General features: G+C 34.7%; 2 protein-coding genes across 2 annotated transcripts in view; both read right to left on the minus strand.

Annotated features, from left to right (window-relative positions):
* LOC111697250 (zinc finger protein 184) lies at nt 1-5,574 on the minus strand. Its single transcript, XM_023467178.1, has 9 exons — nt 5,514-5,574; nt 4,135-4,339; nt 3,341-3,526; nt 2,533-2,881; nt 1,992-2,099; nt 1,533-1,623; nt 941-1,071; nt 388-547; nt 1-328 (listed from the first exon to the last, which is right to left on the minus strand). The coding sequence occupies exons 1-9, from the start codon at nt 5,565-5,567 to the stop codon at nt 89-91; spliced, it is 1,524 nt and encodes a 507-aa protein (XP_023322946.1). The 5' UTR covers nt 5,568-5,574; the 3' UTR covers nt 1-88.
* A 25-nt stretch (nt 5,575-5,599) lies between these two features.
* LOC111697259 (nuclear pore complex protein Nup155) overlaps nt 5,600-14,392 on the minus strand; it is a gene marked incomplete at its 5' end in the record, with an annotated part of 28,669 nt that continues 19,876 nt past the window's right edge. Inside the window, 9 exons of the mRNA XM_023467187.1 lie at nt 5,600-5,846; nt 6,671-6,741; nt 7,001-7,132; nt 7,188-7,386; nt 9,001-9,054; nt 9,360-9,469; nt 9,862-9,972; nt 10,889-11,027; nt 12,918-13,189. Of these exons, the coding sequence (XP_023322955.1) occupies nt 5,810-5,846; nt 6,671-6,741; nt 7,001-7,132; nt 7,188-7,386; nt 9,001-9,054; nt 9,360-9,469; nt 9,862-9,972; nt 10,889-11,027; nt 12,918-13,189 (1,125 nt within the window). The remainder of the gene's footprint in view (nt 5,847-6,670; nt 6,742-7,000; nt 7,133-7,187; nt 7,387-9,000; nt 9,055-9,359; nt 9,470-9,861; nt 9,973-10,888; nt 11,028-12,917; nt 13,190-14,392) is intronic.

Genomic DNA, 14,392 nt, shown 5'->3' on the forward strand with positions numbered 1-14,392 from the left:
AAATAACTTGGTGGTAAAAAACTAGAAATATCACAAATTAAAATTTAAAATAAGTTTTGAAAAAGAAAAGGTAAAAATAGCGTGTTTTTCATATATTCCAGTTTTCAATTTTATGCTTGAGCAGCATGTGTCTCTTCATATGCCATTTTCGAGACATTCTTTGCTCACATAAAGTACAAGAAAATAAAATACCCATATGCTTGCTTTCTTTGTGCTCCTTTAAGAGCGAGGGGCGTCGAGCATTATATTCACACTGATCACAGGGATAGAACGTTATGTTGCCATGAATGGTTATCTTGTGGTTGCGTAAGTGCAGTTTACAGGCAGCCTAGAAAGAAAAAATATTTTATCAAATAATTTTACAGAAAATCATAAATTAAACCATGCCTTAAAGTCGCATTTATCGCAGAAGAAAGCTTTGTCTCCATGCATCTGTTTCCTATGTTGACCAAAGACCCGTCGATACGAGGTTTGAAAGTCGCACTGGTCGCATAAATACTTTTCCCCTCGGTGTCGAGCTTTAACATGATCTGTCAGTTCACCATTCCTAGATTTAAAAATATCTACATTCATAATTATATCTATATATAAATAAAGTTGTAATCTCTGTTTGTCTGTTTGTTTGTCCAATCATAACTCAGGAACCCCTGGACCGATTTGTCTCAAATTTTGATTGAGGAACTAAGTAGAACCACGGGAATCTTTTGAAGTTCAAAGATGAGTGGGTCGACTTTCATCGGGAAAAAAGCTTAAATCGTAAATGACGACCAAGTGCGGGTACACGGTGGGACTATCTAGTCTCTGTATAAAGTAATAGCTTAATTCCTGGATATGAATGGTATATGAGGGAATTTAAGTAAAATCATAGAAATAAGGAGAATTAAAAAATTTACCTGAAACCTCCCCCCTAACTTCGTTTTTGTTCATGCAGATAATTTACCTAATGAACCGAGATCCACATTCAGCGCAGATAAACCTCTTCAGTTTAAGATGTGAAGATATTATGTGATTCTTTAGAACATAACTCTGTAATGTTCGGAACTCACATTGGTCACATTGATACCCATCTCCCTATTTAAATATTATGTTGATTAGATCAGAAAATCCAAAATAATTAACGATTAATATGTAAATTGTAAATTAATGGAAGAAAAAGAAACAATCTTTATATGTTATATTAAAATAAATATAAAGACTTCTAAAAAATCTAATTTTTAGAAAATTGAGAAAATAAAACAATTTAAAGATTACAAATAGATTACAAATCTATATAATTCACTATAGCCGGCCAAACGGCTGGACCGAATGGGCTAACATTTTTTGAGGGAACCAATGGGTACCCTGGGGGGTGACATTTCATCAACAATTCGATTTTTTTCTTCTTTAAAATTCGATTTTAAAAAATTCTACGGGCAACGCCGAGCACTTCAGCTAGTATCAAGTAAAGGGAAAATGTGTAAATAATTGAACAAGCTAATCAAAATAAGAAAATTGATTTAAATCAATAGAAAAACTATTAATTTCTACTGAACCTTATTATGCTTCATAAAAAGATGTCTATTTAAAGTTACTCTTTTATTTGCAACAAATCCACATGCCTCACAATGCATCTCTTTATCCTCTCTAGGCAACAAAGAAACAACTATCATTTTTAAACTGATTAAAATATGTTTAATACGATTTAAATCGGTTTAGATATGAGGCAGTTTTATTAAAAACATAATTTAGCTATTAAGAGCCAATCATTAAGTTTTACTCGTAAAGTAGTTTCTCTCATATATTTTCTTAAAAAATGTTTCTTTTATTTGAAAATTTCTTTTGTTTAATCAGAAGAAAATACTGCCACAGAATTTCTTCTGGAGAGTTTTGGACTTGGGACAATCAACCCTCGTGCGTCAGGGAAATCATTTCTTAACAACCAGATTTGTTAGCAACAAAAAATACAAGATTAATTTTATGGAAAGAGATAATTGTTTCCTCCTGTCACTTGCCTTCTATGTGAGTTCCTGTGTTCTGAGAATAGTTCCTGAGTTGGAAGAAGAAGATCACATTTAGCACAATGGTAATCCTTCGCTCCGTGCTCAGACACCCTGTGTAGCCTAAACATAGGTTGATTGATTGATTGGAGCTTATTTCCTTTAGTTTCAGAGCGTCCCATATTATATCTCCAAGTTTAAACCTAAAAATACGCAAAAAGAATACAAACTCCGAAATGATTCTTTTAAATATTTTCTGATAATGTCCAAAAATCCAAATGTATAGCTCAGCACGATCTAATTTGATGATGTGGGACACCCTGCAGTTTACGGCGAGCTCCCCACACCATAAGCCGGAATCCGCTCGCACCAATACTGAATAATCCGAAAATAAGACGACATTCAGTCTTATCTGATATAAAAAAACGATTAATATGAAAGTTTGAAACTGGCTCGAGTAAAGATTTTATTAAAACTTTCATAGTAGAATTTCTATCCATACATGGAAGCAAATTTAACAAAATTATCTTCATGGAGATCAAACAGAACTACTTACTTAAATTGCCGTGGTCCGTAAGTGGTGTACTCGCACTGCTCGCATGAAAATAAGTTCTCATTCTTCCTTTTTCCTCGAATACTTTCTTTAATGGGTTTTCTTTTCTTTCCTTCATTTGCTTCTTTATTTATATTTATCAATTTTGTTTTGTGAGATCTTTGTGGTTTTTTCCCAGCTTTGGTTTTAACAATTGCTTTGGGAGCATCATCTTGAAATCCTTTAATGTCATGTTCGGTTTTATCTTCATTTACATCTTCTATGTTTTCCTCAGCTTTATCCTCCGTAACATCTTCTATATATACCTCTTCCCCTAGTTCTAGTTTTATTTCATCAGAGCAATCTGGCAACCCTAAACATTTCATAATTAGTTAAAAGAATCCCCCCCCCCCCCCCCCCCCCCCCCCCCCCCCCCCCGAGGAGTTTGAGTTTTGGAGATCTGGGGAAAAACTTTAAATTGGACATGAATAGGCAAGTCTTCAAATCTTTTTTTTCGTTCTTTTTTACCCCAAAAATCATTGATGTTCCCAAATTCAGCAAATAAAATCCCAAATATTTTTTTTCAAAAGAGGCGGTGGGGGGGAGGGGGGAGAAAAAGTAAACTACAGTTTAGAAGCTCTCGTAAAATATCTTTTTAAAATGTTTGCCCCAATTCTAATTTTACTTCACCGGAAAAATCCTTAATTTTCCCAAATGTTTCAGTGATAAAAACCCCGATATTTCAAGAAATATTTACTCCAGCAGACAGGGGGCGTAGACAAGGGGGCTATGGGATTAAGCCCCCCCCCAAAAAAAATTCCTGTATACACACCTGGAAGAGACAAAGTTAGTTCCTTCTTCATATTCTCAGCAACCTCCCTCTCTTCAATACTATCTTTATTTATAACCTCCCAATCAGCCTCGAACAGATTCAAGACTCTTTCTGTCCTCTCAGAGACCTCGGCAGCCTCTTCTATCTTTTTCAACATGTTCTCTATTCTCAAACATATCTCAGGCACTACAAGGAAAGGACCAATATACACTATACAAGGTTACCCACAAAGGATGAGACTGTAAAGACGATCTAAAACTTTTTAAATATGACGATTCAGAGGTTAGATTATGTTGTCTGCTCTAAAGCAGAGAATCCTAAATGTCAAGAAAGAGACAGCATACATTCAGAACAGTCGTCTCTGAAGTCTCATCCTTTGTGATTCACCCTGTATAATCTTTTTTTTGGCAGCGGCCAAACTCTGTTACACTTATAATTTATTGCGGCATTCGCGAGTAACAGAGTTTGGCCGCTCCCTTTTTTTAATTAAAAAGTTAGTTTGATATTTTTCCTCGGCGTAGAACTTTCTTTTTCCAATAAAAATAACTTCAGATAAACGTGAATTTGTAAACCCAAATAAAACTTTTAAGATCTTCCTACACCCTAAGCTCAAAATGACTGTATTAAATTAGCTTATAAAAACAGAAAGACTGCAGAGTGTAGATAATTATGAGGTAGGTGAATTTTAATATTATTATTATTCAAAGAATAGAAGAAAAATTATCAGTTTAAATTTTAGTTACTTTTAAAATGTCAGGTCACTGAAAAATGTTGTCGACATATTTTTCAAATACCTAAGTTTTCGAGTGAAGACCCTGTTTCTAGTTTCTCTTTAAAATGAGCTCCTGCCAGGGCCGGTAGTCCTGGGTGTACCCGACCTAACCACAGAACAACCAGGAGGTTCAGGTGGGACTGGGTTAAAATGTCGTTTTTAGTCCGGACCAGGTGTGTTTGCTGATGTAAAACCATTCGGGAGAAAAACTCTTCGTAAGTCTCGTCCTAAGAGCGAAGAAAATCAGAAAATTTCTTATAATTTATCAAAATAAATATCTGTAGTGCTTTTCCACGAAAATTATCCAAGAAAACATTTAAACCGAATCCAAATCCGATGGAAAAGATGTTGATGTTCGATATTTGCAGAAATTTGTGGAATTTTGTAAAACTTTAACGATGTGAGTTAACCAATTTATCTTTTGAATTCATTTCAAGGCAGTCCGATGAAAATAAAGCACAGTATCTCACTTAAAGGGATTGTAAGCGTAATTTCAAGTGATCCTCCATTTAAAGATACCAATGCCCGCTTAACAACAACATCCTAGGAAAGGTTTTTCTGATTAAATGTGAATGATATATCAATGTTTTTGTTTCTTTTATTAGCGGGAAGTCTACGAAAGTGACTTGCGTATTCCTTGTTAATAAGAAGCAAAGGAGAAACTCACAGAAATAAACATTTTTCGACTCAGAACAACGCAGTTTCTTCCACTTTTTTGATCAGATTAACGCTTCAAGGGTACCGTTGTAATCAGACATTCCAATCTTTAAATAAAGGGTCACTTGAAATTAAGCGTGTACGCGTACACTGTACAGTCCCTTTTTATATGTTGATAATCAAGCTACAGGTAAAACAATTTGCTTTAGATCAACATATATGACGTCTTTCTATTACGCAAGTTCCTATTGTAGGGGGGGGGGGGGGGGGGGGGAGGGAGACAAAGAGTTGAAATAGATTAATATATTTTCAACTGAAGGAAGGAACATTGGGCACATTTGATTTAAACAAATCTAATGCAGACAGCTTATCAGTTTCTATATTTGTCAATGTACAGTGTGACCAATTAAGCTGAACGGAAGACGTTTTTCAGACTTAATTTATGATTTTGAACAGTCTAATGAACACGAGATACAGCAATTGAGAAGTGTGCACAGCAACAGTTGAAGTTCTTTACGATTTTAGTTGATTTTCAATCTTCTTGTTAAACTGTCTGCGTAATATTCTCTTTAATATTGCATTAATATCGCCTTCCTATTCCACAGTTGTATGGGTCCAACTGTATAATAACATGTCAACCATCCTTCCGTGATAAAAAAATCAAGGACAAGTCTCCATCAAAATACCAACTAAACATTCAAAATACCCGCTAAACATTTAACATAAGTTTCATCAGCTCTTTGCCTGTAGAAGCTGATAATCAGCAATCGCAAAAATCCCGTCTTCTCCCGAAACCATTTTAAATCTGAAATGTACAATAAAAAATTCCGAACAAATTCAATCTTTATTTTACATCAAAAAAAATAATATATAATCGTCTTACAGCTCAGGCTGAAAACTCGGCATTCAAAAATAATGAGATTTTAAAAATAAAAAAAAACGGGCAGATTTTCGGTGGTTCAAACTGTTATCACGTTTTAGAATTCCGTTTCCGGTTGGGTGTCGCTTTTTTCTATATCTGGTACAAACACGCCTGTATTCTATATCCGGTCCAAGCGTGTCTGTATTTCTCGAAATCTGTTAAACAATATATAAGACCAAGAGCAACAATAAAGTACTATACAGTGAACAATCAAATCATATCATATCATGAAGGTTAGGGATTGCTTTAGGCTCCGTTATGCGCGTGACGAGGGGTTTCAATTCACTCTGCACTCAGGTTTTTTCCGAATTTATTTGGTTCCATATAAATTGGCCTGGGCTATAAGAGGAGTTTCTACAAATGATTAATATCTCGTAATGATCCCACATGATTTGAACCAGTTTAGTCAACACCAGTTATAAGCAGAATAAAAGTTATCTTATTAAAAAGATTCCAGATTTGTCTAATGTTAGAAACGATTTGATATGCTCAGAATTTCTAATTGCAATGCTTAAAAAGCATGACTTTCTTTAAATTTTACTCGTTATGGCTCTATTTAGTCCATACTAGGACATAGTAACTATATTGATCCCCCTTTAAAAAGTTACTTAACAACAAGGTTAACATATTGAAATTGGTAAATTAATAAATAATGTCCACAAAGGAAGGCTTTTTTCTTCTGTGACCAATAAGAAGATGAATAATTCAAAACGATTATGCTTTGTATATCAGAGATCGAATAACATTCTTCTATTTGACCTTAGAATCATCTATGTCTACAATTATCTTGTTTATTACTTTTTTGGATCCAATTAATGCCAAATCGTTAAAACCGATCGGGTGACAAGTAGTGTGGGACAGGTTTAGGATCGGGTGACAAGTAGTGTGGGACAGGTTTAGGATCGGTCAGAACAAAAGAGTGACGCGAGGCGTTCAGAAAAAACCTAATAAAAGTAAGCAAAGGTTTCTATATTGTTTCCTGTCAATCATGGCTGCAGAATCCTGGGTCTGCTTCATATACAGTTCTCCAAGATAGGCGGATACAGCATCCTAAATTAAAATATAAACTTGCTTTCTTTAAACTTTTACATTAATGATTATTAGTATCAATAATCATTAATCAAGCTACAAACACAGTAACAGTTCAGATGGTAGAGCTCCGCCACTTAACCTGGTCTATGCGAGTGGAGGCTAAGAACATCCTGTCTTGCAAATAAAAGGCGTATACACACACAATAAACATCCACCATACGAAAGTACGCACACAAGCATATCATTATACAGTGTACATATTCGGAGAAAAACGTACCTGGGAAACTACGACAAACTGCCTGCGGTCCTGGAGTGAGACGACCCCCGGGTTCTCGGCGAAGTTTGCGAGAATATAACTCAAAACTCGGAGAATATGAAGCTCGTCTCCACACGTCAACCAAACACTCTCCTGAAAAACAAATCCTGTTATCAACATTCGGTAGCCGGGGTGGGTCAACTCTTACCTTAGCTAGATATATCCTGTTATAAACATCCAGCAGCCGGGGTGGGTCAACTCCAATATTCTGTAGACAGGATGGAACCCAGGTATAATCTCCACCTCCTTCACTACACGAGGCAACCTCTAGTTTACGAACCAGGAACTCAAGGGGGAAATATTTACTTGAGGTGATGAACAGTCGACCCAAACTCTCAATCTTTCCACTGAACATCAAATTGTACTATTGTCCATTATTTAAAAAAAATATATATTAAAGAGATTGTAATATTATAAAGATTGAAATATTAGAGAGATTGTAATATTTAAGAGATTGTAATATGAAAGAGATTGTAATATTAAAGAGATTGTAATATTAAAGAGATTTTAATATTAAAGAGATTTTAATATTAAAGAGATTGTAATATTAAAAAGATTTTAATATTAAAGAGATTGTAATATTAAAGAGATTGTAATATTAAAGAGATTGTAATATTAAAGAGATTTAGAGATTGTAATATTAAAGAGATTGTAATATTAAAGAGATTGTAATATTAAAGAGATTGTAATATTAAAGAGATTTTGTAATATAAAAGAGATTGTAATATTAAAGAGATTTTAATATCATGGCGATTGTAATATGCATGCTGCTTTATAGACGGAGACACTAGAAAATACAACGTGAATCTGGCATGCTGCTTTATAGATGGAGACACTAGAAATTACGTAGTGAATCTGGCATGCTGCTTTATAGATGGAGACACTAGAAATTACATAGTGAATCTGGCATGCTGCTTTATAGATGGAGACACTAGAAATTACGTAGTGAATCTGACATGCTGCCTTATAGATGGACACTAGAAATTACGTAGTGAATCTGGCATGCTGCTTTATAGATGGAGACACTAGAAATTACGTAGTGAATCTGGCATGCTGCTTTATAGACGGAGACACTAGAAATAACGAAGTGAATCTGCCATGTTGCTATATAGATGGAGACACTATTGAAATTACAAAGTGAATCTGGCATGCTGCTTTATAGATGGAGACACTAGAAATTACGTAGTGAATCTGGCATGCTGCTTTATAGATGGAGACACTAGAAATTACGTAGTGAATCTGACATGCTGCCTTATAGATGGACACTAGAAATTACGTAGTGAATCTGGCATGCTGCTTTATAGATGGAGAAACTAGAAATTACGTAGTGGATCTGGCATGCTGCTTTATAGATGGAGCCACTAGATATTACGTAGTGAATCTAGCATGCTGCCTTATAGATGGAGACACTAGAAATTACGTAGTGAATCTGGCATGCTGCCTTATAGATGTAGACACTATAAATTACGTAGTGAATCTGGCATGCTGCTCTATAGATGGAGACACTATAAATTACGTAGTGAATCTGGCATGCTGCTTTATAGATGGAAACACTAGAAACTATGTCCTAAATTGAACCTAAAAAAATAAGCAAAAATATTAGGTAATATCTGTTGAGTGTTAAAATATACGAGTTGCTATACAAATCAAATCAAATCATTAGTTTCAAGGATTGCTTTAGGCTCCTTCATGCAAGGTGGGGTTTCAATTCACCGTGCACTTCGGTTTATCAGCTTGGATCCACATAGATTTATTATTTTTGTTATATTGACTCGGATTGAAATCATTAATACCCGCTCCCAGCAGCTGATCAAATTTGAGTCATGCCTCCATTTTGCGGAACCAATCATTAATAATTTGCAGTAAAGTATAAGAAAGAAAAAATCCTTAACTTTTAGATAAATGAAAATGATGTAGTAAGTTCCTTTTATGAACGTACTATTGTGTGAATAACAAGTTACCTGATCGCTGTTTTTTTGGTTTGAAATTCAGAAGTCCCATGACGACCAAGCTCCCTTAAAAAAAGTTTTTAAGATTATTTTATTAGAGGACGGGGTGGGGGGGGAGGTTGGCGCAAATTTAATGGGATGGTCTATATATTTCATTCTCTCCCTGGGGAAAGAACAGTATTCCAGAAAATGGGAAGATTGAAGGAGAAAACATAATGCAATGAATTGTAGCTTTTTACCGATTAGATAGAAGTTGATGTTTTCTTGTTAAGATGGGACAGGCAAAAAGACATTACCCAGGTTGCCTAAGGAGTTTAAGATGGAATCATTCATCGTGTTTCCGATAAAAAAACTTATTAGTGTCAACTGACCTGTCAATAATATTAGTCCAGATACTCTGTATAAGAAGAGGATCAGGATGACCAGCAGTTGCCAGGATAGCCAGCTTACACTCCCATAGTTCATAAGGTTCAGCCCAATCCTTCATAATAATAACATTAATAATAATAATAATAGCCAGATCACACTCCCAATGACAATAATGATAATAATAATAACTAGCTGAAGTGCCCGACGTTGCCCGTTTTATTAAAAAATCGAATTTTATAGGACCCATGGGTTCCCTCAAAAAAATTTAGCCAATTTTGTTCAGCCGTTTGGCCAGCTTTAGCTAACATATATAGAAATTAATACATATATATGAGCGAAGATTGCTTTATTATATAATATCTAGATATAACCATAGCAATAATCAGAACAGCTTCTCAGTTTTCATAATTATTAATACAAATTGTTTCGGATTGCTCCTCTTCAGTTAATTAACATGGTATATTTCAAAGTGTAATCCATGTTACGGAGTTAAATTGAGTAAACCTGGTAGAGAGTTGTAATATCTAGAAGATCACTGTTCAGCTTAGAGATCAATCCTGCGGCCTCAGGTATATTAGAGACAGCTTCTAGAACCATTAACTGCACTCGGGCAACCTGCAATCAAGAATTATTTACAAATATTAGTTATATTAGATTTAGAAGATATTCAGAAAAATGCGTTGCTGCAGAATTTCTTCTAGAACTTAGATAGCTAAGACTTCCAATCCTCGTACATCCTTGAAATCTTCTCTGGATTGTTATGTAGATTGACCCTTCCAATACCCCAGAACAAATCCCTTCAGCATATAACTATCCGATTGTCTTTAATACAAGGGTCTTTAATCATTTAGAATTTTGGAAGATTCAGGATTTTTTTTTTAGGATTTTCCTTACATCATTTTAATTTCCAGACTTAATTTTGAATTTCCTACCTCCAAATACATTTACATTTCCCCTTAATTTGGACTTTTCTACATTCAATTTAAGTCTCTTATCGTCCGTTTTCTACATCCATTTTATGTCTCTTATCGGCTTTTTTCTACATCCATTATAAGTCTCTTATCGTCCGTTTTCTTCATCCATTTTATGTCTCTTTTCGTCCCTTTTCTACATCCATTATACGTATCATATCGTCCCTTTTCTACATCCATTATAAGTATCATATCGTCCCTTTTCTACATCCATTATAAGTCTCTTATCGTCCGTTTTCTTCATCCATTTTATGTCTCTTTTCGTCCCTTTTCTACATCCATTATAAGTCTCTTATCGTCCTTTTTCTGTGTTTTACCTCTATATCTATTTAGTATGGATTTCCTCCTTTGAGTACATTACCTCCATTTAGTATTGATTGCCTCCTTTGAGTACCTTACCTCCATTTAGTAATGGTTACTTCCTTTAGAAGATCATCTCAATTTCAATTTTTTACCTACAGATTTGAACTTTCTACCTCAAATTATATTTTCAAACGATAACACGGCCCATTTCAAATCATTAATTTCCTTGTTTATCTTGTAACCTCTATGTTTATTACCTCCATTTTCTCCTCTAGATGATGGAGTAGCTCCCCCGCCCCCCTGGTATTGGTTCCTGCCCCGCCTTCTCCTCCACTCTTGACACAGAGGATTGCTCTGCTCAGGTATTCAACCCTACTGCTCAAACTCAACTCAGTACTAAACAATTAATAAATTAATTTTGAAAAGAAGTCCTTATCAGTCTAGGTCACTTGACTCCTCAGCCCCTCCCTCTAATTACTGAGATGTGAGCCTCAAGAGAGGGAGCCTGTATTGACCACAGTGTACACTATTTAGAAACTGCACTTTATTACGAGTTTTAAAAACTAAAATAAGACAAAGGACCGTACTGTGTACACTATTTAGAAACTGCACTATATTACGAGTTTTAAAAACTGAAATAAGAAAAAGGACTGTTCAGTGTACACTATTTAGAAACTGCACTATGTTATGAGTTTTAAAAACTGAAATAAGACAAGGGACTGTACAGTGTACACTATTTAGAAACTGCACTATGTTATGAGTTTTAAAAACTGAAATAAGACAAGGGACTGTACAGTGTCCACTATTTAGAAACTTCACTATGTCATGAGTTTTAAAGACTGAAATAAGACAAAGGACTGTTCAGTGTCCACTATTTAGAAACTGCACTATATTATGAGTTTTAAAGACTGAAATAAGACAAAGGACTGTTCAGTGTCCACTATTTAGAAACTTCACTATGTCATGAGTTTTAAAAACTGAAAAATAAGACAAAGGACCGTACAGTATTTAGAAACTGCACTATGTTATGAGTTTTAAAAACTGAAAAATAATACAAGGGACTGTACAGTGTACACTATTTAGAAACTTCACTATGTCATGAGTTTTAAAAACTGAAATAAGACAAAGGACCGTACTGTGTCCACTATTTAGAAACTTCACTATGTTATGAGTTTTAAAGACTGAAATAAGACAAAGGACCGTACAGTGTACACTATTTAGAAACTGCACTATATTACGAGTTTTAAAAACTGAAATAAGACAAAGGACCGTACTGTGTCCACTATTTAGAAACTGCACTATGTTATGAGTTTTAAAAACTGAAATAAGACAAAGGACCGTACAGTGTACACTATTTAGAAACTGCACTATATTACGAGTTTTAAAAACTGAAAAATAAGACAAAGGACTGTACAGTGTCCACTATTTAGAAACTGCACTATGTTATGAGTTTTAAAAACTGAAAAATAAGACAAGGGACTGTACAGTGTCCCACGTGATTTCAAGTGAACATCAAAGAGTTGCATAGGCCCGATTAACAATGATACCGCTTACGTCTTAATCTGAGCAACAATGAGGAAGATATCGTCGTTATTCTATCATAAAACGCAATAAAATTTGGGTCAATTTCACTTTATCAGTTATCATGATCGCCATTTTACAGAGAGAAACAAATTGAAAATGATTAAATACAAGAATACATTCGCCTTTTTTGCATTGCCATTTACGCCTCTATTTGAAAAGCACTGAGGAAGATTTCGTCATTGAAATCTGATAATTCTCGTTCCTGTTTTTCTGTCGCTAAAAAATCTGAACAATTTCACAGATTTTTATCTTTACTGATATCTCCGTCAATTTTACTCAGACAAAGATGTAAAGTGTGTGTAATGAGCTGGGAACTTTAGAATGGGATACCTTTAACCCTGACTGCTTAATCCGAATATCCACTGTGAACACTTTTAATTTCATGTTTAATTCACTCTTTTTAAAATATAAGGCAGAAAATTCAAAAACTGGTTTTTCAAAACTAGAGAGTCCCTCCCGTTTCTGTATATTAAACTTAAATGTCGCGCAAAATTTTAAATCTCCCGGCTCCTGATACGCGACTCTGATTGGTTGAATTTTATACACTTTCAGGATACAAGTACAAGATTAGGTTAGTCTCGAGATTAAGAAAAAGAGAGGATCAAGCATTGATCTCGATATCCACCATTCTAAAGTTCCAAGCTTTAATAGTGAATATAATATGGTACTCTTTGAATGGAGGAGAGGAAAATTATATTCTACCTGTGTCGTTCGGAGAGTTTATCTAGAACCTTCGCTGCTAGGAAATATTGTGAGTTCTTCTCGTAATACTTCCACATTATATCGAAGAGAGCCAGCTGTTCAGGATGCTGCGCAATGCCGCGCTTCAAGAAGTTCTCCAGGTAGGCAGATTTCACTGACAGCAGACGGTCAGTGTATCGGTTATCTATCAGCCATTGGTATAGGGTGGCGTGAAGCATCTCATCTTCAGAGTTAACCATGAGTTTAAACACTTCCTCAGCCCATTCAGATGCCTAGCAATCAAATATCATGAAAACTGGGGTTACAACATTTGAATGAGATAGCGCTAATCTACAACACTTGATCTTGATATCTAATATGGCAACTTAAACAATTTGAGGAACACGTGCTTGATCCCTTTGACCACGGAATATTCATGAAGAATTCATTTAATCCTTCAGACGAAAAAAAGATTCAGATTAATGATTGATTGCCAAGCAGTTAAAATATTCTGGTCATAGGAAACTATTATGTGAATTATCAAAATTATCAAAATTTAATGCTTTTAACCTCTTCGGATACTAAACGAACACTGATGTATCTATTATTGTTTACAAATTCCGCCCTGAGTGAACTGGTTTCAATATGTAAGCAGAGTATACGCAACTGCAATTAACTTTCCTTGCTTTATAACCTTGATTTGATTTATCTATTTATATAAAGAAGTAATATCTGTTTGTTTGTATGTCCGATCATAAGTCAGGAACCCCTTGACCAATTTGCCTCAAATTTTATTTGGGGAATTCGGAAGAACCCTAGGAATGCTCTTAGCTTGGTTTTAAGATTCTTAATTCAGTGGGTTCACTTTTTTAGGGAAATTGCAATTTTCCGTTAATGCTTGGTTTCAAAGCCAGTGGACTTATAAAATACAGTTGCGAAGACGGGACTATAGCATCAAATCAAAGTTTTAGGTAAAGTGAACTTAAATCTTCATAGAAGAAATTGTCAAATCGTCGTTTTAAGAAAACTCAGTTCTGTAAATTCGCGACCAACCATTAACAGAAATTAATATTTAATCATTCCCGTTTTTTGTAAATAATCCCTCCCCTTATTGCCATTCTTGAAAATATTCCTCCACCTCGTTCACTCATTACCTGAAGTGAATTTGACGGAGAAGGTTTTTATTCTCGTTTGAGAGATTGTTTACAACAAGATGAACTTGATGATCAACTACAACCATCCATAATCCTAGCACCTAGTTAATAATATTAGATTAAAGATGAACTTGATGATCAACTACAACCATCCATAAACCTAGCACCTAGTTAATAATATTAGATTAAAGATGAACTTGATGATCAACTACATTCATCCATAAACCTAGCACCTAGTTAATAATATTAGATTAAAGATGAACTTGATGATCAACTACATTCATCCATAAACCTAGCACCTAGTTAATAATATTAGATTAAAGATGAACTTGATGATCAACT

This window comes from Eurytemora carolleeae, unplaced genomic scaffold (assembly GCF_000591075.1).
Source record: "Eurytemora carolleeae unplaced genomic scaffold, Eaff_2.0 scaffold222, whole genome shotgun sequence".
Classification (NCBI taxonomy): domain Eukaryota; kingdom Metazoa; phylum Arthropoda; class Copepoda; order Calanoida; family Temoridae; genus Eurytemora; species Eurytemora carolleeae.